The following is a 23,131-nucleotide window of genomic DNA, read 5'->3' on the forward strand; positions in this document are numbered from 1 at the left end:
CGCCGCTCTAGTTCGTCGCTCTCGCTGGTCGGCGGAGGCGGCGGCTCGGCCACGTGGGGTGGGCGCGGCCCGTGGGGGGGCGCGGTCGGTGGGGAGGGGGGCGAGGCCAGCGCTCATGAATATGCAGCGGCCGCGGCGGGTGAGCGCGGGTAGGGCGTGGGGTCACGGCGGGAGCGCTCCGCGGGGTACGGTACCGGAGCCGCGGGGGGGGGAGGGGCGCCTGGGTGGGGTTTTCCGAGGACGCCGGTAGCGGTGGGGCTCGGGGTCCTTGAGGCGGCCGAGGCCGTCGTGCCCGCCGGGGCCGAAGCTTGGGCTTCGGAGGGCACAACGGCCGCCTCGGCCTTCCCGCGGCCCCTCCTCGTAAATCGAGCGGGGGGCTCCGTTGCCATGGCAGCGCTCCCAGGCCCGCCCGGCCACTCGAGCGGGGGCCGCGTTACCGTGGCAACGCGCGCAGGCCCCGGAGGATGGGAGGGGGGAGGGGGCACCCCTCTCTCCCTTCCCCCTTCCAGCCCCGTTCCACCCCCCCACCCCCCCCCCCCCGCTTCCCTTCGCCTCGTCACCGAGCGGGGCCTCGTCAGCATCCCGGGGCTGCCAAGGGGTTGGGAAACAGCCTCGGCGGGGGGAGGAGGGGCGGGGGGGCGATGGCTTCCAGATGTGCCCCCTCCGGTGCTGTTTGGCCGGGGCGGGGAGTCCAGAGGGAGAGGGGGCCGAAGGAGGGGGTGGGGTGGGGGGCCGAAGGGGGACCCCGCGCCGCGAGTGGGAAGGAGGGAGCGGGGAGGAGGCGAGGGGAAGGCAGGGCAGGGCCGCGAGGAGGAGGAGGAGGAGGAGGAGGCACGAGCGAGTTTTTCCTGTCCCCGCAGCGCCAGTGAGTCACGGGAGCCGTGCGGCGACGCCAAACCGGGCCTGGGGATCGCGGCCCGCGCCCCTCCAGCCCCCGTCCCGGCCATGAGGCGGCTGCGGGGCAGGTGAGGGTTTGGGGGCGACCCTGTAGGGTCCGACGGGGCCGGGGATCGGGGCGTGGGAGCGGGCTGCTGCTGGCACACCGGGGCGGCGAGGGCTGACGTGGTGTGTGGAGGACTTCCGTGAGGGAACGGGCAGCTGGTGGTGGGGGCTGGCCCAGGTGTTGGACGCGGGGTCGGTGCGGGCGAGCGAGGGGCTGACACGGCCTTTTGGGAGGCTGACTGCATACGGAAGCCAGCCCAGGTGAGCGGGGCTGCGGTGCACGTGTTTACTGAGGTGTGCAAGGGACCGGCACGGTGCGCACCGTGTCCGGGTGCTGCCGGCGGGTTGGGGCAGTTTACAAAGGGTGGTACGGCCGAACGGAGGCTTGGCGGTGAGATAGTGGGTTGGCACGGTGTGCGGCGCCGCTATGAGCGAGCGGGAAGCCGGCACCACAGCGCAACGTGCTGCAGGTACAGCAGAGACCGGGGGCACGAGGGTGAGTGGGGTGGTGGATCCTGGTGGACGGGGTGGACTGACGTCTTTCCGTGACGGTTCTCCCCTCTCTCTTCCGCAGGGGCTGACTGCACGCTGAGTCTGCTGAGCGTTAGTTCCGGCTTCGCCATGGCCTCTCAGCCCCAGTCCTTGCACCCCCCATTGCCCTGTGCCTCTGGGGGGGCAGGACTGGCGGCTGGCAGCCCTGAGAAAGGTGAGAATCCCCCAGACCTGTTCACGTGTGTTTTTACCCCAGAGCAAGACGTCTCCAGGGGCTGTTGTTTTTCTCCAACTCCCCGTGTTTCTCCTCGTCTCTCTCCCACAGGCAGCCCTCGCCCCAAGCCTCCTGTCCGGCCCAAGCCCCGTGTGCTGCCCAAGCCGGCCGTGCCTGCCAAACCCTGCCTGCCTCACCCCCCACCAGCACCGCGGCACTCTCGTCCTGAGCTGCCCTCAGCAGAGAAGATAAACCGCCTGGCAGGACCCCAGCCATACAGTGGGGGCGGCTCTGGGGCGGCCCTCAGACGCCCCTCTTTCACCATCAAGTCACCTGAGACCCCCAACGGGAAGGGGCTCCCATCCCCGCCAGTTTTGACTCCCGAAGACTCGTGTTCGACCCCCAGTGATGAGGTGCCCCTGGCCCCATCGACACCTTCCCGCAAAGGTCCGGCTCCCTTTAAGGTGACACCAGTGCCTGTGGCAACCAAGCTGGAGCGATTTCCAGGCACCACCGTGGAGGAGATTCTGGCCAAAATGGACAGCAAGGAGGGTCTGGGAAGCCCTGACCGGGCCCGCCTCTCTCCCTTTTGCCCCGATTCTTCCTCTCGCTTTGGCTCCAAGACCTTCACCGCCTTCCGGAGACGCCCTAGTGGGGAGGCAGATGGAGACTCCCCTGGTGAAGCCCGCCAGCTGCTCCAGCAGGCTGAGGGAGAGCTGGGGACAGGGGGTGACAGATGCCTGATGGTTGAGACGAGGTGAGGGGCAGGGGATCGGTCCCAGGGACAGGGAATGGTGGGGAAGGCATCAGTGGGCAGTTCTAGGGATGGAAGTAAATGGAGCTGGAAGGGACCTGAGGTCTGGTCGCCAGTACAAGGCCGCTGTTCGTCCTAACCAACAGTGCCTTGAGCTGCCTTCGTGGGAAGGCTTGGTCACCCACGACAGCCCTAGTGGTTTATTAAAACCACAAGAATGGGCTGGCCCAGATGGGGAACTGCCTCCATGCTTGCAGCCGCTTGGGACTGGAACCCTGCCAGGCGGCACTCCGCTGTCCAAGCAGGGAATAACGGGGGGTTGCTGCCCCCTGGGAAATGTTCCCCCTTTCCCCACTCTCACTATATTTTTCCTGCTAGTCCATGCCAGAGCAGAGGCCTCAGATCTGTGGGACTCCTGGCTGCAGGATGGGCTGGTTGGAAGCCAGCACTTGGCTGTGCTCCCTAAAGCTGGGCACCTCTGGGAGCAGGGCAGGGGCTATTTTAAACCAGAGTGTGAGAAACTTGCGCTCCAAAGGATGAAAAACTTTCCAGAAAAGGGGTTGTAGCTGATTTACCTTTGCAATCCCAACCTACCTGATAATTCAGGGCATGTTTCGAGTGCCCCTTACGGAGAGTTAAGGGCTGGTTGTGGTCTTTGTCCACATCCTTCTGTGGCCAGAGCCGGCTGGTTTGGGGTTGGGAGGTGTGTGCTTGTGGGAGGAGGAACGGGGTGCACACCATGTTTACCCCCCTGTCTGTTTTTCTCTGGCAGCAGCTCCTCCCCAGCCGGCCCGAGCTGTGCCGGGGACCCCTGTGGACTCCGGAGGCCACCATCTCCCCCTGACGTGAGTTCTCGCCACACCCTCCTGCGTCGCGGCCGCTCCACTCCTGGGCTCTCTCCTTCGGGGCTCTCCTGTCTCCTCCGGGGCTCCCTCTGTGCGGGGTGCGTGTCTCTCCTTTCTCCTTCGGGTGCCAACTGCTCTGGGGAAGGCGGGTGACTCCACTGCAGCCCCAGCTCCCTCACAGGGTGCCCAGGTGCTGGGCTGGGCTCTTGGAACAAGAAGCGAGTTTCAGTCCTGGTGCCAAGGTGGGGACAGGGTGAAGCCGTGAGTCACCTGCTGAGATTTGGTGACCGGGCAGGTATGTGGTAGGCGGGCCTATTCAGCTTCCCTGCCATGCCCCCTTCCCATGCTCTGGAGTGATGACAGAGACACCAGAGGTGGCAGGACTGCTGTGGAGAATTAACCCTTAACAGCTCTAGGCAGGGCTTGGCCCACCCTTGTCTGGGTGATGCTGGTGTGTCTTGAGGGTGCGCAGGCCCACGCGGGGAAGATTGGGGTGGTGGTATTTTTATCTCTTCTTGCTTCAGTTCTTCCTTTCCGTGTCTGTCTCTGCACATTGATGGTTGGTGGGCACCAGCAGGGCTGCTGAGACAGAGTGGGGCTCTGGGCATTGCTTGGCCTGCCCTGAATGCCATGCAGCTGAAATGGGAACTTCTGGGAGCTGCCGAGGCTGAGTCACACAGGAAGCGGCTCTGGTGCTGGCTGGACGTGTAGGCACATCTTGGCCACGGGGTTTAGGGGAGAGGGGACTAGGGACTATGTCTTTCACCATACATTGGAGCTCTGCTGGCAGAGAGGGGCTGAGAGCTGTGGCTGGGTGATGCCTGGGAGGTTCCCCTTGAGTGACTTGACTCCCCTCCCTGTTCTTCCTGCAGCTCTCCTCTCTCCAGCTTGGACCCCCTGGCTCCCCAAGACCCCCTGCTTGCCCACCCCCAGGAGCTCCTTTCCAGCCTTCTGCCTCAGCCCCCGGTTCCCCTGATGCCCCCCCAGAGCTGCTGGCCCCTGGCTCCCCAACCATGGCCCCCGAATCCCCCGAATCTCCAGCTCAGCGTCCGACTGAGGAGCTCTTGGCCACGTCCATCCAGGCTCCAGGTGCTCCTTCATCTGTGGCTGAGCCCTGGCTTGGTGCCTCCCACTCCCCGGGCTCCCCACACACCCCTAGCGAGGGCTCCCCCACTCCTGCTAGCCCCTCTACACCGGGCACATCCCAGCTATCCCCTAAAGCCACCTGCCCCCCCGGCTCTCCTGAGTCTGCCACCGAGCCCTCGCCTCCCCCGAGCCCGCCCCCTGAGCTCCCTGCTAGAGCTTCTTGCCCTCCAGGTTCCCCTGGGGGTCCCGATGACTCCCTTGTGTCCTCTCAGACTCCTGAAGGTCCCGATTTCAGCCTTCCTCCCTCAAACAGAGACTCAGGGCTGCGGCGCTCATCAGAGGGAGTGCTGCGGCCCCCTCCCAGTGAAGGGCAGGGCATGGGGTTGCTGGGGGGCTCACTGGGTGCCCTGCCCCAGCCTGGGGACCTGCCAGCAGAGCACTTGCTGAGTGGCGAGTCCAGCTGGAGCCTTTCCCAGTCCTTCGAGTGGACGTTCCCCACACGTGGGGTGAGGGGGCTGCCATCCCCACCCAGATCCCCCATCCAGGAGGCAGCTGACTCGGGGCTGTCTGAAGAGGATGAGTCGGACAGGGAGGGTGCAGCCACTGGATCCCATGGGGACAGCGGGGACACAGATGGGCCTGGCCTTGCAGTGACCAGCAGCTGGGGAGCAGAGGGGGCTCCATGCCCGGGGGGTCCTGTGGCTCAGCAAGAGGCTGAGAGCTCGGAAGAGGAGGAGGAGGAAGGAGAGGCAGAGCTGGACAGCACCGAGCTCCACATAGTGGAGCCCAGCTTGGACTCAGCTGAGCCTGAGCCCCCCGTCAAGGCTGCCCCACCAGATCCAGCTCCCACCGAAGCTGACGCCTCCTGCGAGCCAACGGGCGACTTTCCTGCAAGCCTGCAGGGCCTCGGTGGGCCAGGCCAGGATGAAGGCTCCTCAAAGGGTCCTGATGCCCACACCGACCCGCGCTGGCTGACCGAGCTGCTGGCATCACCTAGGGCCCGTGCATCAGGACGTGACCCTCTGAACACTGAGGAGCAGGAGGTGAGGGAGTGCGTGGCTCCGCGGCACCAAGGGTTAACGGCACGTTGCGTGCAGCGGTGCGGTTGCGCTCTTTTCGGTGCAGCAGAGCTGTCTGACGAGTTGGGTGGAGGCTGAGCAGGAGCATGTGGTGCCTGCGGGGAGAACTGGGGTGGGGCTGGGAGCCGCGTGCACACTGGAGAACCATGGCTGGCGAGTCGGGGACCGTGGCCATCCTCAGGAGGCTGCTGGCCAACCTGGAGCTGCGGGATGAGCTGGGGAGGGCTCAGAGTGCTACGGGGTGGGAAAGGCCCTGGGCAGGCACAGTGGCTGTGAGTACAGGCAGCTCGCAAGGTTGGGGGGTGAGCAGTGGGACCTGGCCTTCCTTTGGAGAGGAGTGTCCTTGGATATCCCCCAGCCCTTTTCAGACTATCCCCTGCGGTGTTTCTCTAACCCTTTCTCCTCTCTTTGACTCTTTCTCCAGGGCCTGCTTGGCTGGTCACGGAAGGACCTGTGCAGTGAATTTGGCATTGGGAGATCCCACCAGGCTGGTGCTTTTGACTGGAGCCATAAGGCTGTGGCCAGACAGGGGGACTGGCCTGGTGAGATGGAGCAAGATCAAAAGTTCAGGACCAACTCAAGCAGGAACAACAGCTGTGGCATCAGTGATATGAACCAGCAGGATAGAGCCTTTGGTGCTGCTGAGAGGGACTGGAGCAGCAATTACAAAGGGACAGAGCTGATGGGGGATACGAGGCTTGGCAGCAGTGACTGGTCCAAATCTCATGGTGCCGGGGAAAGCTGCCTGCAGGATCAAGACTTCAGCAAACCCACATGGGGCACTGGGTATGGCTTGGACAGTGCAGGCAGCAGAGAGGAGGTTGGCTCTGGGAAGGCTGAATGGAGCAGTCCCTACAGTGTGGGACATGGCCAGCAGCAGGACAAAGAGCTGAGCTCCAGGCAGCCTGGCTGGGCTGGCAAGTATGGCTCCGGTGACCTGGAGACCCACAGTGGGGATGCTGCACCTGTGTGGTCTAGTGAGTATGGCACCGGTGATGCAGACATCAAGGACAGGGAGGTCACCCCGGACTGGGCCAGTAAATACAGTAGCAGGGATGCTGAGACCAAGGACAAGGATTTTACTCTAGGCTGGGCTGGCAGATCCAGCACTGGGGATGCTGGGACCCTGGACAAGGAGTTTTGCTCCAGCAGGTCGGCCTGGGACAGCAAATACAGCACCAGAGACATGGAGAGCCAGGACAGGGAGTTCAGCCCCAGCAGACCAGCCTGGTCTGGTGAATACAGCACCCAAGACATGGAGAGCCAAGACAGAGAGTTCAGCCCCAGCAGACTGGCTGAGGCCAGCGAATACAGCAGCAGGGACATGGAGATCCAGGACAGGGAGTTCAGCCCCAGCAGGCCAGCCTGTGCTGAAGAACACAGCACCAGTGATATGGAGAGCCAGGACAGGGAGTTCAGCACCAGCAGACCTACCTGGCACAGGGAGTACAGCAGCAGAGACATGGAGAGCCAGGACAGGGAGTTCAGTCCCAGCAGACCAGCCTGCACCAATGAATACAGCACCAGTGACGCGGAGACCCAGGACAGGGAGTTCAATCCCAGCAGACCCACCTGGCACAGTGAGTACAGCAGCAGGGACATGGAGACCCAGGATAGGGAGTTCAGCCCCAGCAGACCAGCGTGTGCCGATGAATACATCACCAAGAACATGGAGAGCCAGGACAGGGAGTTCAGTCCCAACAGACCAGCTGAAGCCAGTGAGTACAGCGCCAGAGATGTGGAGACCCAAGACAGGGAGCTCAAATCCAACAAACCAGCCTGGGATGATGAATACATCACCAAGAACATGGAGAGCCGGGACAGGGAGTTTGGCCCCAGCAGGTCGGTCTGGGCCAGTGATTATGACTCTATGAACACCGAAAAGGGAGAGTTTAGTTCTAGCAGGCTGAGCTGGGCTGGTGAATGCAGCATTGGCCAAACCCAACTGGCTAATGCTTTTGGTGTCAGAAAAGAAGACTTGCCTGGCTTGTGTGCCCCCAGTCGCCCAGGCCAGGAGTCTAGCTGGGGCAGCACTGACCAGCAAGAGAGTGGCACCAGGGACTGGGCTGAAGAGCTGCACCTTGGAGGAGCTGAACACCAAAATCAGTTTGGCATCATTGGGACAGAGCGAGTGTCAGATCCCTCCAGCACTGCAGCGTCAGCAGACGGCCTGATGTCCTGGGCAAACAAAATGAGGTCTGAGGTCCCGCAGGAGCCCCGGCAGCCCCTGGGAGACTGGCACAGCGATCTCTCCTTCAGCACCTCAGGTATTACTGGTAAAGCTGATGAGGGTGAACCAAGCCAAATGGCCTGGGATGAGGGCCTGGCAGCTGTGGGCAGCTCTGCCCAGCCCCAGCAGGCCAAGGTGGAGGAACCAGGCTGGAGCCAGGACCTGGAGGAGGCTGGCTGGAGCGAGGAGCTGCGTGAGGCTGAGGCCAGGCGTCAAGAGTGGGCCAGTGCCTTTGGGGCCCGCTGTGCTGCCAGGAGCCAGGACTTCAGCGCTGGGGAGCAGAGCCTGGGAGGTGATGGCGGTTCCGCAGACGGGTAAGGAGGGTATGGGTGGTGGGGGTGGAGTCTGGGAGCTGCTGGTGTTCCCTTGGCCTCCTGAGAAATTGGCAGAATGAGCCCTGTGTCTTTATCTTTCCAAGATCTGGGGAACCCCATACTCTAATTTCAGCCATGCTTGAGCTGGGGATTTCCAAAATTCCCACAAGCTGCCAGAATGTAAGGATGCCAGGAGGAAAAAGGCAAAACTCCCGCTGGCCTGGACAAGGCCCCAGCCTGGTTCACATGCTGTGGGGTGATTCCCTGCCAATCTTAAGGGGAACTTTCCAGAAGTGCCACCCCCTTGGTGTGGATCTCACTTGGCCTTTGGCAGTTGACATCTCAAAGGAGAGGGAGAATCCCAGACACCTGGGTTCTGTCTCTGACTCACCCACATTCACAGGAACAGTGTTGGCCTTCCCTGTGCCTTCGTTTCCCCTGAGGGCTGACGGAGAGAAACTGGGAGAGATTTGGGGCTGGGGAAGGGCTTGCTTTAGCTGGGGCTGGAAGAACTGTGTCCTCTTGTCTTCCCCACCAGAAACCCTGAAAACATCCATCTGTCAGAATCCAGCCCACCACTGGGTGATGATGCTGTGGCCGAGCCTGCAGCTGCTGAGCCCATCTGGGGCGAATCCGCTACCCCGAGAACAGACCCTATGGAGCAGCAGGACCTGCCTGAACTGGCTGCTGCCCCTCTGCCAGCAGAGGCTGCTGGTGAGACCCCAGAAACAGAGAGCGAAGAGGCCCCTTTGGACAGCCCAGATGGGAAGACACCAGTGAGCTGGGAGGAAAAGAGGCTCTCTGTGAGTGCCTCACAGCCCGAGGGACTTCTGGACCTCTCTGGTCAAGATTTCACCTTTCTCGAGGTGAGTGGGGAGGACGGAGCTTCTGACTCCCTTCTACAGCCCTGAGGAAGCCCAGTGGTCAGGGGGATGCAGAGAGAGGCTGCAGATGCAAGGCCGCCCTATACTATAGGAGGGCAGCCACCATGAGGGATCCATAGAAAACAGTGGAATGGATGTGTGGGTGGATGGAGAGGGGACCCTGAAACTCCCTTGTGCTGGGCACTGAGCCGTCCCTTGGGTTTGCAGGACACGGAAGTTCTGGACAGTACCATGTACCGCAGCAAGGCCAACCTGGGCCGCAAACGGAGGCACCGGGCACCTGTTCTCCGCCCCGGGGCCACTTCAGAGGGGGACAGCTGGATCTTCCAGGACTCCACAGGTGAGAGCCTTCAGGCCAGTACAATCCTATCCTACAACAGTAGGATAGTGGGGTGGGGTGGTGTGCTCTTAGAGATGTCTCATAGTGATACTGTCCCCCACAGAGCCCCGTCCAGCCCGCGCAGCAGCATCCTCCGATGAAGAGGCAGCAGAAGAACCCAAGAGCCGGCGGGTGCGAGCATCTCCGTCGGGCAAGGGTGTCAAGGTGCCACTCTTCCCCGGCCTTACCACGTCTGCCCTCAAGGTAGGGCCTGCTGGAACCCCAGGCAAGCAGATGGAAGGGACGTGATTTCTAAAGGGTGGGGAGGAGCAGGCAGGTTGAAGGACAGTCCAAGGCAGGCAGCATGGAGAAGGAGGGAGAGGATGCAGTGGAAAGGATTTGAGGATGGGGGGGGGAAGGAGAGCACTGTATGCCCATGTAACTGCACCTCCCAGGCCAAGCTGAGGGGCCGAAACCGCTCTGTCGAGGAAGGGGCATCGCCAGTGGACAGCAAGGCAACCCCCACCAAGGATCCCCATGTGCAGCGCTCCAAGTCCTGCAAGATCCCTGGCCTGAGTGGGAAACCTCTGGCGCTGCCCCCTAAGCCTGAGAAGTCTTCAGGGTGAGTGCTGGGCTCAAGGGACGGTTGTGATAATGCTGGGTGGATATGCCGGGTCAGGTGTTGGTGTGGGACTACGGACGTGCTGGGGACATTGTGGTGCTTGTGGGTTGTGAAGGAGTGGGCAAAATGGGGGTCTCAGAGGCTCTGTGGGCAGTGATGCAGTGTTGGTGGGGTGGTTGGAAGTACTGGGAGCTGTGCTCAAGTCCTGCAGCTGCTGGCTCTGAGGAACCATGTGCTCCAGGCTGGTATTTCTGGTGCTGGCAGTTGGCTGGAGGCTGGGCCGGACCTTGGGGCTGGAGCTGGGAGCTGGAAGCGAGACTTACTGGGACCAGCATTCCCAAGCCCTGTTGCCTGGGAGAGCCGGGCTGCTCCACCCTAAACAGTGCTTGGGCCGAAGCCCTTAAAGCCACAGCTGACTCAGCCGCAGCCCAGTTCCCTTCCCACTGTCCTTGCCTGTCTTGGGCTGGATGGTCCCTTTGGGGAGTGCAGCCCTCTCCAGGAGGACCGTCTCGGCTTGATCTGGATCTGAGCCCCCGGAGCTTTGGGAGAAGCCCTTGGGGCAGTGGGTGTGTTTCTGGGGGTTTTGGCACTGTGGTGCCAGTGCCTGTTTGGATCTGCACAGGTCGGACGCCTCCCCACCCCACTGGCTGCAAGCGCTGAAGCTGAAAAAGAAGAAATCGTGAGCTGATCTCACGGGGTGAGTGCCAGCAGAGTGATGCTGCAGGGACAGCTGGGATGAGGGCATCAGGGGATGTTCCTCCAGCTCTGGGTCACCCCCAGAGCTGGCGCTTCCTCCCTGGCCCTCACCATACCTTCTCCTTTCCCGTGTCTCTTTCAGGCTCGCTCTCCTGCCAGCATGTCCCTAGGAGGCTGATGGCTGGCATCCCCAGGATCTGGCTCCCTCTTCCCTCTAGCAGGACACACACACACATCTATGCACTTTGTATGATGCTCGCAGGGTTCCCTCCCCACTCCCGTCCCTCCCCACTCCCGTTTCCCCGAAGTTTCTCTTCCTCTGCGTCCCCCCCCCCCTTCCTCATGTCCCCTGGGGGCGGGAGGTGGTCTGCAAGGCCCCTCCCTTCCCTGACCTCCCCCTGCTCTCCTATCACCCTCCAGACAAAGAGCAGCAGGTCATTATTTTGGTGCCACTTGACAGGACAATAAAACTTTGTTGGTTGGTTTGGCGGGGTCTTGGTTCTTCTGTAAGATCCTTGGTTCTAAGTCCCCCTACCCCCCAAAGGAGGTGTGCCCATGGAACATTGGGGGAACCTGGTGTAGGGACTGCCACCAGGAGGAGCTCTCTGTCCTTTGTCCACAGCTGGAATATAGGTAGCTTGCAATTGTGCTTGTGGGATGCCTGGTGCCACCCTCACCTTGTCCACTGTCCCCATGTCCCTGCTGCCTGCCTGGAGAATAGAAATGCATGGGGAGTGCAAAAGCACACGGGGACTGTGCACAGGGCCAACCTGGGTGTGTTCGTGCACAGCAGTTGCAGCACCCACCCCGCTGGTGATGTGCACGCACTCATCCCTTTAGTAAGAAAACTAGCCCCTCTTTGCTTTATTGGCTGTCAGAAGCAATTAACGAATAACTAGATTCCCTCCCATGTATCTAATCCTTTAACAGAGAACAGACTGGAAGAAAAGAAATACCAAAAGTATTACTGTTTTAGTGCATATCTAAGCCTTGGAACTTGCTTACATGAGATATTATTTTAAACTAAGACAGGGGAGGTTTAGGTTAGATATTAGGAGGAAGTTTTTCACGCAGAGGGTGGTGACGCACTGGAACAGGTTGCCCAAGGAGGCTGTGGATGCCCCATCCCTGGAGGCATTCAAAGCCAGGCTGGATGTGGCTCTGGGCAGCCTGATCTGGTGGTTGGCGACCCTGCACATAGCAGGGGGTTGAAACCAGATGATCATTGTGGTCCTTTTCAACCCAGGCCATCCTATGATTCTATGATCCCTGCCTCCTGTGCTCGCCCTTTCTCTAAACTGTGCCCCAAGGTCCTTCTGCCTCTTCCCTGTCCGCCTCCCTAATGTGGGAGCTGGTGCTGGGTGTTGTGGTTACTCTCAGGAGGAGTCGGGACAGCTCCTGGCCCCAAACCTTCCTGGCAAGCTGAGCAACCCCGGGCAAGCCTGTGCCAGACTCCAGACAACCTTGGAGCTGAGCTGGCTGATCCCATGTTCTGCCATAGGGCTGGGATTTTCCTTTCTTCCTGAAGCAATCCAGGCAGCATCACCGACCAAATGCTGGCTTCCCCTGCGGTCCTCCCCCAAGATCCCAACACCTGGCTGTGCCCCAAGCCCTTTCCCTGCCCTGTGATGGGAACTCCAAGCTGTTTATTCTCAGCTGAGCCTAGCGGAAAGAGGGGGAGACAGATGGAAAGATGGAACCAAGGAGTTGTTTCTTCCCTGGTAGGATATGAGTAACTCCAGCTGACTTCAAAGGAAGTAACCAAATCCCACGTTGAGGTGGTTAAGCTCTGCCCTTCTTGGCAGAGGGAGTTTGGGCACTGAGAGCGCATCCCTTTTGGCCATGCATTCAGGGGGCTTTGGGACAAGCACGACCCACGTTGCTCGGGGACAGTGCCCCAACCATAGTGAGAGGGACAGCTCTGGGTACCCGCAGCGTGCCTGGGAAGGCGCCGAGCTGTTAGCTGATCTGAGATCTCCTGATGAGCCTTATCAGGGCGGTGGGGCTGGCGGATGCTTCGCCCCCCACTGAAGCTACAGAGGAATCTCAGCCTCTTATCTCTGACTGCATCCAGTGGCTGCTGCAACCCCCTGAGCCTCCATATGCTGCATTCCTGCTGTCTCACAGAGTGCGGTGGGGGCATCACCCACCCCCCACCCTCATCCCCAGCTGCTTTTGGGGCACGCGTTGCCGTCAGCAGGCTGGAAAGGGTTACCTGTTCCCTGCTACCCACAGGAGCCAAAAATAGCGGGGACCGTTATTAATAGTGATCCTCATTCCCCACGCTGGAACATCTCCCTTTGTAGCAATTTCTGGCAATACCAAGGGTCTAATTAGCATTTTTTTTTAATTTCCCTCTTTTATTCAATTTATTGTCTGTCTTAACTAACAGCTTTATCTGCCTTTGGGTTTTGTGCAGTTCTGTCTCTTCTCCTCCAAGGAAAAAAAAAACCCTTATTACTTTAACCTGAGTTAGCAGCCATCACACTTATGCACTGAGTTTTAACATCTTTGTCTCTAATTCCTCCAAGCACCGCTGGCTTTAGCAGTGCTGCGACCTCCCTACCTCACAGGGTTAACTTTGGCTTCCGACGCTGACTCTGTCCCAGGTAATTGGAATATTTCATTATTCATTATCTCCCTCTCCAGCCTGATTGTGCCCCGTTTGTTTTCACAGGGCTGAGCCAGATTTTGGTCCTTTCTTCCCTCATTTCAGAGACCCCCTCGGGGCTGCCCTGTGTTTCAGCAGCCCAATGACTCTGCCTCTACTTTTGGCTGCGCGGATGGATCCCTCTGTCCATTCATCGGTTCCAAGGGTGAAAGGCACGTCGTGGCTCTGTTTTACAGGCTCTGAGCTCCAGCCCTTTGCCTCTCTCAGCCCAGCGGAGGCTGGCAGCTTATCAGCCACAGACCTTGGCATCCCTTCAGCAGCTTCCCAACCAAAAGCTGAGATCGTGAGAGCAGAGCCTCAGCGCTGCCTTGCAGCCCGGCAGTGCCTTCCTCCCGCTCCCTCCCAGCGGTTCTTTCTTTGGAGGTGACTTTCCAGCTTTGTTCTCTCACGGGAAGGTGTCAGCGCACAACGGGCTCCCGGGCACGCTGTGCTCAGCGTGTGGCCCTGGCAATTTGGGCCCCCTCTGTGCCACGCATGACTGCAAAACGCCAAAGCTCAAACGCAAAATGCAAGATCCCGAGTGCGAAGCATCAAGTGCCAGGTCCCAAGTGCAAAGTCACAAATGCAAAACGCAGCCATCCCAGGTGCAGCAGCCCCAGTGCAAAATGCCAAATGTGAAATCCAATTTCCAGGTCCCTGCAGGGCGGCAGACCCACGCCTGGCTGTGGGGCTGCAGCACCGAGCCCGGGTGCGGGGAGGACTGGGGTTATCTGTTGGGCTGATGTGTTGACACCTGGGTGAGAGCCAGATGGGAGGCGGGGGGGGAGCTGTGAAATTTCCCACGGGGCTCCCCCCATCCTGTCCATCCTACTGAGGAGGAGGGGGGCGGAGGGCGGGGAGGAAGGGGAGGTAACGCGGTGGGATTCGCTGGGCTGGGCTCAGAGGGCCGGAGGAGGTCGGCGGTGAGCCTGGGGATGAGCTGAGCTGCACCGTGCCCGGCTGGCGGCATGGAGGAGACGGCGTACACCTACACCGAAGGGGACAACGAGACCGATTGCGGGTATGAGGAGTGGGGCCTGTCGCTGGCCCTGCTGCCCACCATCTACCTGCTGGTCTTCCTGCTGGGCACGGCGGGCAACGGCCTGGTGCTCTGGACCATCTTCAGGGGCGGGCGGGAGCGGCGGCGCTCAGCCGACACCTTCATCGCCAACCTGGCCGCCGCCGACCTCACCTTCGTGGTCACGCTGCCGCTGTGGGCCGCCTACGCCTGGCTGGGCTACCACTGGCCCTTCGGCACGGCCACCTGCAAGGTCAGCAGCTACCTGGTCTTCGTCAACATGTACGCCAGCGTCTTCTGCCTGACGGGGCTCAGCTTCGACCGCTACCTGGCCATCGTGCGGCCGCTGGCCACGGCCAAGCTGCGCTCACGGGTGAGCGGGCTGCTGGCCACCGTGGCCCTGTGGGTGCTGGCGGCCCTGCTGGCCCTGCCGGCCCTGGTGCTGCGGCAGGCGGCCACGCTGGGGGGGGACACCAAAGTCACCTGCTACATGGACTACGGGGGCCTGGCTGCGCTGGGGACCGAGGCTGCCTGGGAGGTGGGGTTGGGGCTCTCCTCCACGCTGCTGGGCTTCGTGGCCCCCTTCGCCGTCATGCTGACCTGCTACTTCTTCATCGCCCGCACCGTGGCCACCCACTTTCGCCGGGAGCGGGCAGAGGGGCCCCGCAAGCGCAAGCGGCTGCTGACCATCATCGCCGTGCTGGTGGCCGCGTTCGGCGGCTGCTGGCTGCCCTTCCACCTGGTCAAGACCCTCTACATCCTGATGGAACTGGAGGCGCTGCCCTGGTCCTGCAGCCTGTACAACTTCCTCAACAACTTCCATCCCTACTGCACTGGCATCGCCTACATCAACAGCTGCCTCAACCCCTTCCTCTACGCCTTCTTTGACCCCCATTTCCGCCGTGCCTGCGCCGCGCTGCTCTGCTGCCATCCCCCCGGGCCCGGGGCTGAGCGCTCGGGCAGCTTCTCCTCGGGGCACAGCCACCCTCCTGGAGGCAAGGGGGCCCTGGCTATGGGGGGCAAGCTGGACCCTGCCACCCAGGAGACGCTCTTCCGCACCTAAACCCCCCCTCCCCGGCAGCCCCCCGAGCTGGTCTCCTTGGGGGCGGCCCCTGCATACATAGGGACCCCCCCTCCCCTCCCCTCTGTGCCCCAGAGCCTGGCTTGCTTTGGGGAGGCCTGTCCCTGCTTGCGGGAGGTGTGGGGGGAAACTGAAGCACGGGCTGGGTGGGCTCCCCTCGTCCCCTGGGGGCTTTGGGCAGGGGCACGGCCAAGCTGTGGGATTTCTGACAAATAAATGAATTTTGGTTACAAAAAACAAAAAGGAGTAGGGTGTGTGTGGTTCCTGGGGGGGAGGGGAGGGTGACGGAGAGGGGTGGGAGTATACTGATCCGGGGAGGGCTGGGGGGTGTGCGCACACATACCAGCATTTCTGTGCACCTCAGAACCCAGGGGAACACCAGATGAAGTCCCCACCTCTCCAGATTGCCCTGCTCACAGAGTGGGAGCTCACTGAGCTCCTGATTGCATCAGGTCCTTTCCTACCAAATCCCTTTTTCAGGTTTTTACCCTTATCTGAGGCCAGATCCACCCTGGGTGACTCACCCTAGGGCTGCGATGCCCACAGAGCCAGGGGGCATTGCCCCAGCCCGGCCACCACTGCCCCGAGCTCAGCATGGGCATGGGGCTGCCATGGGCCTGCACCTTCCCTATCCCCAGCCCTGTTCTTCCTCACCCTCCCCTGGCGCCAGGCAGGACAATGGCCCACGATAGCCTGGGATTTTGATGAGCCACCAAAACACGCTCCTCTCATTTCCATCTCCAGCCCCAGACGCTTCCTGAGCCTTCGCTTTAAATAAATCTTCACCCTATTTGCTATTTGCATCCTTCATTTACTCACGATTAACTATCCTGTCTCCTCAGCTTTTGTTCCCACTTGGAAAGGATGCAGGATCATTACTGGGTTCCTTGTGGAGCTTCCCGTTGTTTAACAGTGGGGCTGGGGGGTTGTGTTGACCTTCCCATTGCCACAGCATCATTTTGGGCTCCAGCCCAGCCACCCGTATTCCCCCTTGGGGAAGACCCTTTGTCTCAGCAAAGTGCAAAGTGGGTACAAGCCAAGAGGACAGTCTATGGCGGCTCTCTGAACCCTGACTGGGGCTGTTTGGGGTTTCCCCTTGGTTTCTCTCTTGGGCTTATAGCCAGGGGTATTGGGGTGGTAGAAATGCAGCATCTGAGGCCACAGCCTAAAGGAAAATTTGGGGGAGAAGTGTGTTTACATTCAAGATTTCTTTCAGCCTCACTTTTTTTGGAAAAAGCAAGAAAAAGAGATCCCTGGTTCCTGCTCATCCACCCTTCCCTTCCTCCCTCCCTTCCTCTCTCCCTCCATCTACCCATCCATCCCTCCACCTCCCCAACCCCCCATCCCTCCATCCCTCCACACATCCACCCACCCACCCACCCACCCATCCATCCATCCATCCATCCATCCATCCCTCACTCCAGTCACCAGCCCTAAATAAACTGGCAGGGAAGGGGGTCACTGGGAACCCATTTTGGAGCCCAGCAGGGGCAGCTTCCTCCCGGGCAGGGTGTCCGGGTGCGGAAATGGATGCAGGGCATCCTGCCAGTGGAGACGGGAACTGCAGACTTTCTATCCGGCTTTTGGAGATTTCCCTTTCCCTTGGAGGAGGGAAATGTTCAGTTGAGGAGTCTCTGGGGGGAAATGCAGGGACACTTCAGAAAAACAAGGCCGGAGAGGGGGAAGGGGCAGCGGGTTCGGACCAACCGTCGGAAGGAGATAAGGAAGGTGTTGCCTTCCTGCAGCAGTGCTGGGGAAAGGCAGTGTAGGAAAGATGAGGAGGGAAGATAGAGGGGGATGGAGGGACATGCAGTGAGGGGGATGGGAGCTCCTGCTGGATCCCTCTGCAGCCAGGAGCATTCTTTGGAAGTGCCAGGGAGTGGAGTGGATTTGGGTCAGATGCACACCCCAAAAAGCGATGCTGTGACTTGCTGCAGCCCACTCCTGCAGTGGAGGTGCTGGCATGGGGGGCTGCTTGACCCCAAGGCATGCACGGTGCGGATGAGGCTTTGGCAAAAAGGTTATTCCGCATGGGGTTGAACCAAATGTGTGCACAGAGGCTGCAGCGGTGATATAGGGCTGATGGATTAAGCAGTAGGGATGGGAGGGGGTGGGGACAGCAGCCCCAGGAGCCTCTCAGCTCATTCTAACTGGGAGGCTCAGCCCCACGTCCCGCCGGGGGTGCAAAAATAATCTCACAGCGTGCTAAGCTGGCCAATGTCCCCAGGTGTCCTGCTTTGTCTTTGAAGTCACCTCCTTGGTGACGCTTTCACGCTTTCCTCCCCAAAGCAAACGGTGGAACAGAGGGGATCCTGCTTTGCCTGCAGCCCCAGGTGGGGGGCCCAGCACCACGGTGGGGTGGGGGCAGCCCCAATTTGTGCTGGAAACGTGGATTTGTCAGAAGTGCGCTTACTCACAAAGCAGAGGAGGTTTCAACAGACCTCGCAACTTAGAAATAGCCAAGAAAATAACTATCAGGTGAGAAATGTCTGCTTTCCTCTGCTCTGCCCTAGAGGAGACAGCAAGGGGGAAATTTTGGTCATTGTTTGGCCTGTTTTGTCCCTACCACATAACGTTGCAAGCCACTACCCAAAATTTGTGCCCTCTGGGGTCTGTGTTAGGAGAAAAAAGAGCTTGGGAAGATCTACGGGCTTTGGAAGGGCATATTTTAGAAATAATGGGGGGATGAGTTTGAAGGAGTGGAAATAGGTTGAAATGGGAGAGTTGGAAAGACGGATTCATCGATAGGGGGAGGGGAGAAGTGTAGGGAGTGATGCAAGGATGGACAAACAGATGGCTGTAGAGATGGATGGATGAGTGGAGGGAGGGACAGATGGATGGAAGGAGGGACAGGGAGGTGGGTACACGGGCAGGGGAACTGGAGGTGTGGATGGAAGGATAGCTGGGCAGCGGCTGGTTGGCAGGTGATACTAGTGGCAGGTTTGGCTGGGCACAAGAGAACAGGAGGGCCCACAGGGGAGCACCCGGCACCCCGCAGTGGCTGAGCTGGGTGCTGCCAGTCCCCGGCACATAGGGTGGCCCTGTCCAGAGTCACCCCCTGCCAGACGCATAGCCCTGGGGTGGGCAGTGGGGAAGGTATGCCAGCACTGGGGCTGCCACCATCCAGCAGTGCTGTCCCCAGAGCCATGTGTGCCGACAGGACGTGGCACAGCTGCTGTCCGACCTTTGGGCCCCAGCACGTAGGAACAGCCCTGTGGTCCCCATCTAAGGGGCCCGGCTGTCCTGGGGAGCCGGGTGACACCGCGGTGACCTGAGCACTGGCAGCTGGGCCCTGCACGCCGGGAGGTGCTGCCGGAGGAATAACAGGAAGTGTAGGGAGGGAAAACATGGCTGATGCCTTCTGCAGGTTGTTTTCCACCTCCTTCCCGGCTGGCCCTGCACGTCCCCTCCACCACACGCCCATGGGCCCACCCCGGCCCTGACTCAGGCTGCACTGGTGCTCTTTATTGTTGAGGTTCAGCTCTGAAAAAGTGCTCACTGTTACAAAAGTACACGTTTATAAAATGTGCTCTGTACAAAGTCTGGGGGTGGCTCAAACTCGGCGTTTCCCCCTTCTCCTTCCCCGTCTGGCAGTGCTCGGCATAGCGTGGGGAAAGGGGGAGGAGAGGGGAAAGGGGGAAAGAGAACGGGATAGAAAGAGGAGAGGAAAAGAGAGAAGGGAAGAGAAGGGAAGAGGGAATGGGAAGGGATGAGGGAAGAAGAGGACAGGAGGAGGCCGGCGGCTGCCCACAGGCCCTGCACTCCTCAAGCTGCAGGACAGGACGCGGCCATGACACAGAGGCAGTGGTGTGGGGACCCAGCACCCCGGGCCGGGCACCTGCACCGGCTGCTGTGGGACAGAAGTGGCAGATACTCGACATCCTCGGTCCCCTGCCCACCCCGAGCAGGAAGGTGAAGTGCGAGGGTAGGCCCTTTTGCTTCAGAAAGGCAGAAAATGGGTCTGGTTGAATTCATGGATATTGGGAGCTTAGCATTTACACTTTCTCCTCTGTCGCCCAACAGTAGGGTCAGGAACTGCCGGAGGAAATGCACGTTTTGTCCATGGTCTCAGGAGGCTGCTTTGGCGGGGGGAAAGAAGACTTAGCAAAAAAAAAAGAAAGAAAATAAAGAAAAAAGGCATCCCAAGTGCCCCTATCCCAGGAAACAACACGGGTGGGCTCTGCTCTCCTACGGGCGTGGGGTTTGTGGGGTGCAGCCTGGAGCTGAAACATACCCTCCCTGTGGCCATGGATCCATGGCACAGGGACTGCTGCGATGTGCACCCAGCCTTCTCTCCATGCTACAGCCAGGGCTCCCGGTTCAGCATGGGAGTGGGGTCACCAGGCCAGAAGCTGCTTTATTTTCCCCCATTTTTCTTGTGGTTTTGTTTTGGTTTTGTTTTGGTCGCTTTGTTTATAAGTGGCACATCTACACTCCAGCTACACACATGGGAAACACAGTGAGATAACTGAATGGCTCACGGAAGGCCCCTCTTTGGGATGCATCTGGCAGGAGGATGGCTCCAGGGAGGGTGCAAGGGGGGTGGGGGGGGGAAGGCTGTCCCAAGCGGAGTCCCCCGGAGGGCAAAGATGGGAGCAAACGTTTCTTGGCAGCAAAGTGCTACGTGACCACGGGGGTTTTACAGCTGGAGTGGAAGTGTCAGTCCTCAGCCCTATGTGCTGCAGGGATGGCCATGAAGACAGCGTGAAACACACATGAGAGCAGCGGTCACCCTGCTTGGACAGAGAGGCCGGTGGCTTTGTGGGTTTGTCTTCTTTTTTTCATTTCTTTGGAGTTCCTTTTGCCTCCTAACGATGGTTCCCCAAGCTGTCTGACCAGGCTGGGCACCAGGTATGGCCCAAAACCTGTACAAAACTTGGGAGGAGAAGGGGAAGGAGCAGGAAGTGGCTGGTGAAAGCTGCCCAGGAGATGCTCACGGGGCTTCAAGCGCTTGTCCCAACAGCAGGCATGTGGCCCTGGTGCCGTCTGCACGTCCGAGTTGTGGCAAGTGTCACCAGCACCTGCGGCTGTCCCCTATGAGCGCCATGTCCTGGGCTTGGCCCTTAGCTGCAGAGAACAGGCTGGGTTTGGGGAACTGGAGGCTGCCAGGCTCTTGCTCCACCAGGGCTGTTTTTGGGATGAAAGCGGCGATTTCCATGGTTTTCTCCACAGGCAGTGGGCACCAGTATCCCCCAAGGCACGTGCTGCTTCTGGGGTTCTTTCCCACATGGGGTTTGCTCCGGCTGCAGCCCCTGCCCTGTCTCCCCCGGTTCCTGGCCTGGGGTCTCCCCTGTGTCCCCCCCCCGCTGCCACCTCCACCGTCCCAGCAGCTGGAGCTCCAAGCTCAGCCCGTCTTCGTGGCGGTGACGGTGTTCCTGGGGCGCACCAGCCAGAGTGAAAATCCCCCATTTTGGGGCAAAAGAAGAGGAAGCGCTCCCCCGTCGCCCCACAACAACCAGGCACAGGGGACAGCGGGAGGGGACAAGGACAAGGCACAGTGTCCCCGCCAGGCAGTGGGGCTGGGGCGGGGAGCAGGGGAGGCCAGGTTGGCTGGGGGCAGAGGGGTGAGCCCCCGTCCCAGCCTCCCCGGCCGTACCTAAACCTCCTCGTCCTCGCTGGCTTTGCTCCAGCGGTGACAGCAGTTGGCCGTGATGCCCAGCAGGAAGTTGGTGGCCACCGACGCGATGGAGACCACGAAACCCACGAAGGCGATGAAGAGATAGTCGTCCAGCGTCAGGGTGAGGTGGCACGCCTTGAAGCTCTCCTCCGTCAGCGAGAAGAGGGGCACCTCCTTCACCTCGGGGGGAGCCTGGCACTTGGCCAGCTGCGAATCTGCCGGGAGAGCCACGTTAGCGGTCGGCAACGCCGTCAGTGGGGACGCGGAGGCGATGTCGGGGCCACCTACCTGACGTGCAGAGCTGGATGCGGCTCCTCAGCCACTTGAGGAAGGGCTCCATTGCGCAGCCGCACACCCAGGGGTTGCCGCCGATCCGGAGGGTCACCAACCCCGTCAGCCCCTCCAACGCGTCCAGGCTGAGGGCCGACAGCCCCCCGTAGCTGAGGTCCAGCTCCCGCAGCTGCGCCAGCCCGCGGAAGGCCCTGGGGTGCACCGTGCACAGCCAGGGGTTGTGGCTGAGGTCGAGGCGCAGCAGCTCGCTGGCCTCCAGGAACATGTCGGCCGTCACCAGGCTGAAGTTGTTGTAGCTGAGGTCCAGGTGGGTGAGGCGGCGGGCGCCCAGGAACAGCCTGGCGGGCAGGGCGGCCAGCGAGTTGTTGCGCAGGTCGAGGACGCGCAGCTGGGCGTAGCAGGCCAGGTAGCCCAGCGGGATGCTGGCGATGCGGTTGTGGGCCAGGCTGAGGTTGCCGGTGTCTAAGGGCAGCTCGGCGGGCACCGAGAAGAGCCGCTGCCCGCTGCAGTCCACCGCCTGCCCGCGGCACGTGCACAACACCGGGCAGCCCGCCCCGGCACCCGCCGCCACCACCGCCACCACCGCCACCACCGCCACCAGCCACGGGCCCAGCAGCATGGCGGGCCGGCGGCCTGCCCCCGGGCCCATCTCAGAGCCTGCAGCGTGCCATGCCAGCAGGCCTCAGTGCGGGGACAGCCCGCCGGCTGCACCGCCACAGCATCCTCTGCCCATCACAGCGTGGTGGCCGTCCCGGCCGGGGAAAGGGTCACCCAACAAAGTCTACTGGCAGCGGTGGAGGAAGCACTTAGGACTGCACCCAGGCTCTGAGCTAGCAAAGCGATGCTTAGGGCATCCCACAGACATTCGGGGCCCACTGAGCCTCCCCACGGGGCCGGTGTGGGCTGCTTGCAGCTGCCTGCAGAAAACAGGGGTGAGAGAAACCCAGGCTAGCAGCAAGCCCTGCTGGGAGCTGTGCAGCTAACGGGGCGTCCACACCATCCCCATGGACCCATACCCCTCCTTGTCCAGCCCCCATGCTGTTAGCCAAACAGAGGGCCAGGCCCCACCGACTCAGCTTGGCTTGTCCTAGCAGAGCCACGGGGGTCCCCACCGTCAACGCTCTGCCTGCTGCCAGGGATGCCTTCTTTGCCGGCCCCCGCAGGGATAGCCCCCTCCCAGCACACAGCATCCCTCACCTCGGCGGCCCCACAGCCGGCCTGCTCTGCCCCCACTGCCTGGCCATCTTAGCTCCTTCCTCCCTCACCCAGCGCGCCCGTGCCCTCCCCAGCTCCATTCTTTCCCCATCTCACCCATTGTGCACGGGAAACCACCGCCCCTGCTGCCCTCCTTCCCTGCCACGACCGCCAATCCCTCTAATAGCGCTGAGGGACAGCGGGGTCCCCGGGTACTCACGCTGCCTGGAGACAAGAGGGGCTCAGCTCAGCAGCCTCTGGGCTTGGGATGTGAGACGGGGGTCCGTCAAGTTGGGCGAGCGGCTTCTGCAGCCAAGGCTGCTGCCGAGCCTGGCAATCAGAGCAGGTCTTTCCCCACCTCCTTCCTCCCCTCCTCCTCCTCGTCCTCCCTTGTCTCTCTCTTTCTCTATTTTTTTTTTTTTCCTTGAGGGCCAGATACTGACGTTTCGGTGTCTCTTAGCAACTGCCTCCACATCTCTGAGCAACAGGAGAGCAGGATGCGGAGCTGCAGAGCGATGGAGACGGCAGAGGGGAGCAAAGCCCCTGCGATGGGGACACCCTGCTCGGGACGACGGTGTGGGATGAGGGATGGCAGGTGGCACCTGGCCACGCACTGACCCCAGCCAGTCCCCAGCCACCCTTCTCGCACCCCCAGCCCCGGGGAGCACCCCTGTAGGATGGGGTGAACCAGGGCTTCCCAGGTCTCAAAACAGAAGCAAAATACGCGTCAGCAGAAGAGAAAATGAGAGCAAATTAGGAGTGATTTCACCCAGCTGCCTTCACCCCAATGAACCCAGGCTGCA

General features: G+C 60.9%; 3 protein-coding genes across 11 annotated transcripts; 2 read left to right on the forward strand and 1 right to left on the reverse strand.

The window, feature by feature from the left end:
- The first annotated feature begins 95 nt into the window (after positions 1–95).
- Positions 96–10,962, forward strand: TNKS1BP1 (tankyrase 1 binding protein 1). Of its 8 annotated transcripts, none has more exons than XM_040701758.2 (13): positions 96–139; positions 861–965; positions 1,517–1,648; positions 1,760–2,405; positions 3,175–3,247; positions 4,120–5,376; positions 5,837–7,956; positions 8,495–8,822; positions 9,048–9,180; positions 9,284–9,423; positions 9,615–9,781; positions 10,404–10,478; positions 10,620–10,962. In XM_040701758.2, exons 3-12 carry the CDS (start codon positions 1,564–1,566, stop codon positions 10,462–10,464), a joined length of 5,010 nt encoding a protein of 1,669 aa, XP_040557692.1. In that variant the 5' UTR covers positions 96–139; positions 861–965; positions 1,517–1,563; the 3' UTR covers positions 10,465–10,478; positions 10,620–10,962. The 8 variants fall into 8 exon arrangements, 7 of the variants coding, with proteins under 7 accessions (XP_040557692.1, XP_040557690.1, XP_421067.4 ...); XR_006939444.1 differs by having other exon boundaries at positions 124–149; positions 9,284–9,445; XM_040701756.2 differs by having other exon boundaries at positions 124–598.
- Positions 10,963–14,028: 3,066 nt separating this feature from the next.
- APLNR (apelin receptor) lies at positions 14,029–15,463 on the forward strand. Its single transcript, XM_001232340.7, has one exon. It carries the CDS (start codon positions 14,096–14,098, stop codon positions 15,206–15,208), a length of 1,113 nt encoding a protein of 370 aa, XP_001232341.2. The 5' UTR covers positions 14,029–14,095; the 3' UTR covers positions 15,209–15,463.
- A 3,201-nt stretch (positions 15,464–18,664) lies between these two features.
- Positions 18,665–22,736, reverse strand: LRRC55 (leucine rich repeat containing 55). 2 transcript variants are annotated; one of them, XM_040701769.2, is made up of 4 exons: positions 22,549–22,736; positions 21,132–22,051; positions 20,823–21,058; positions 18,665–20,293 (listed from the first exon to the last, which is right to left on the reverse strand). In XM_040701769.2, the coding sequence occupies exons 2-3, from the start codon at positions 21,781–21,783 to the stop codon at positions 20,823–20,825; spliced, it is 888 nt and encodes a 295-aa protein (XP_040557703.1). In that variant the 5' UTR covers positions 21,784–22,051; positions 22,549–22,736; the 3' UTR covers positions 18,665–20,293. The 2 variants fall into 2 exon arrangements, with proteins under 2 accessions (XP_040557703.1, XP_003641426.3); XM_003641378.6 differs by having other exon boundaries at positions 18,665–20,353.
- Positions 22,737–23,131: the final 395 nt, after the last annotated feature.

Source organism: Gallus gallus, chromosome 5 (assembly GCF_016699485.2).
Source record: "Gallus gallus isolate bGalGal1 chromosome 5, bGalGal1.mat.broiler.GRCg7b, whole genome shotgun sequence".
Taxonomy (NCBI): domain Eukaryota; kingdom Metazoa; phylum Chordata; class Aves; order Galliformes; family Phasianidae; genus Gallus; species Gallus gallus.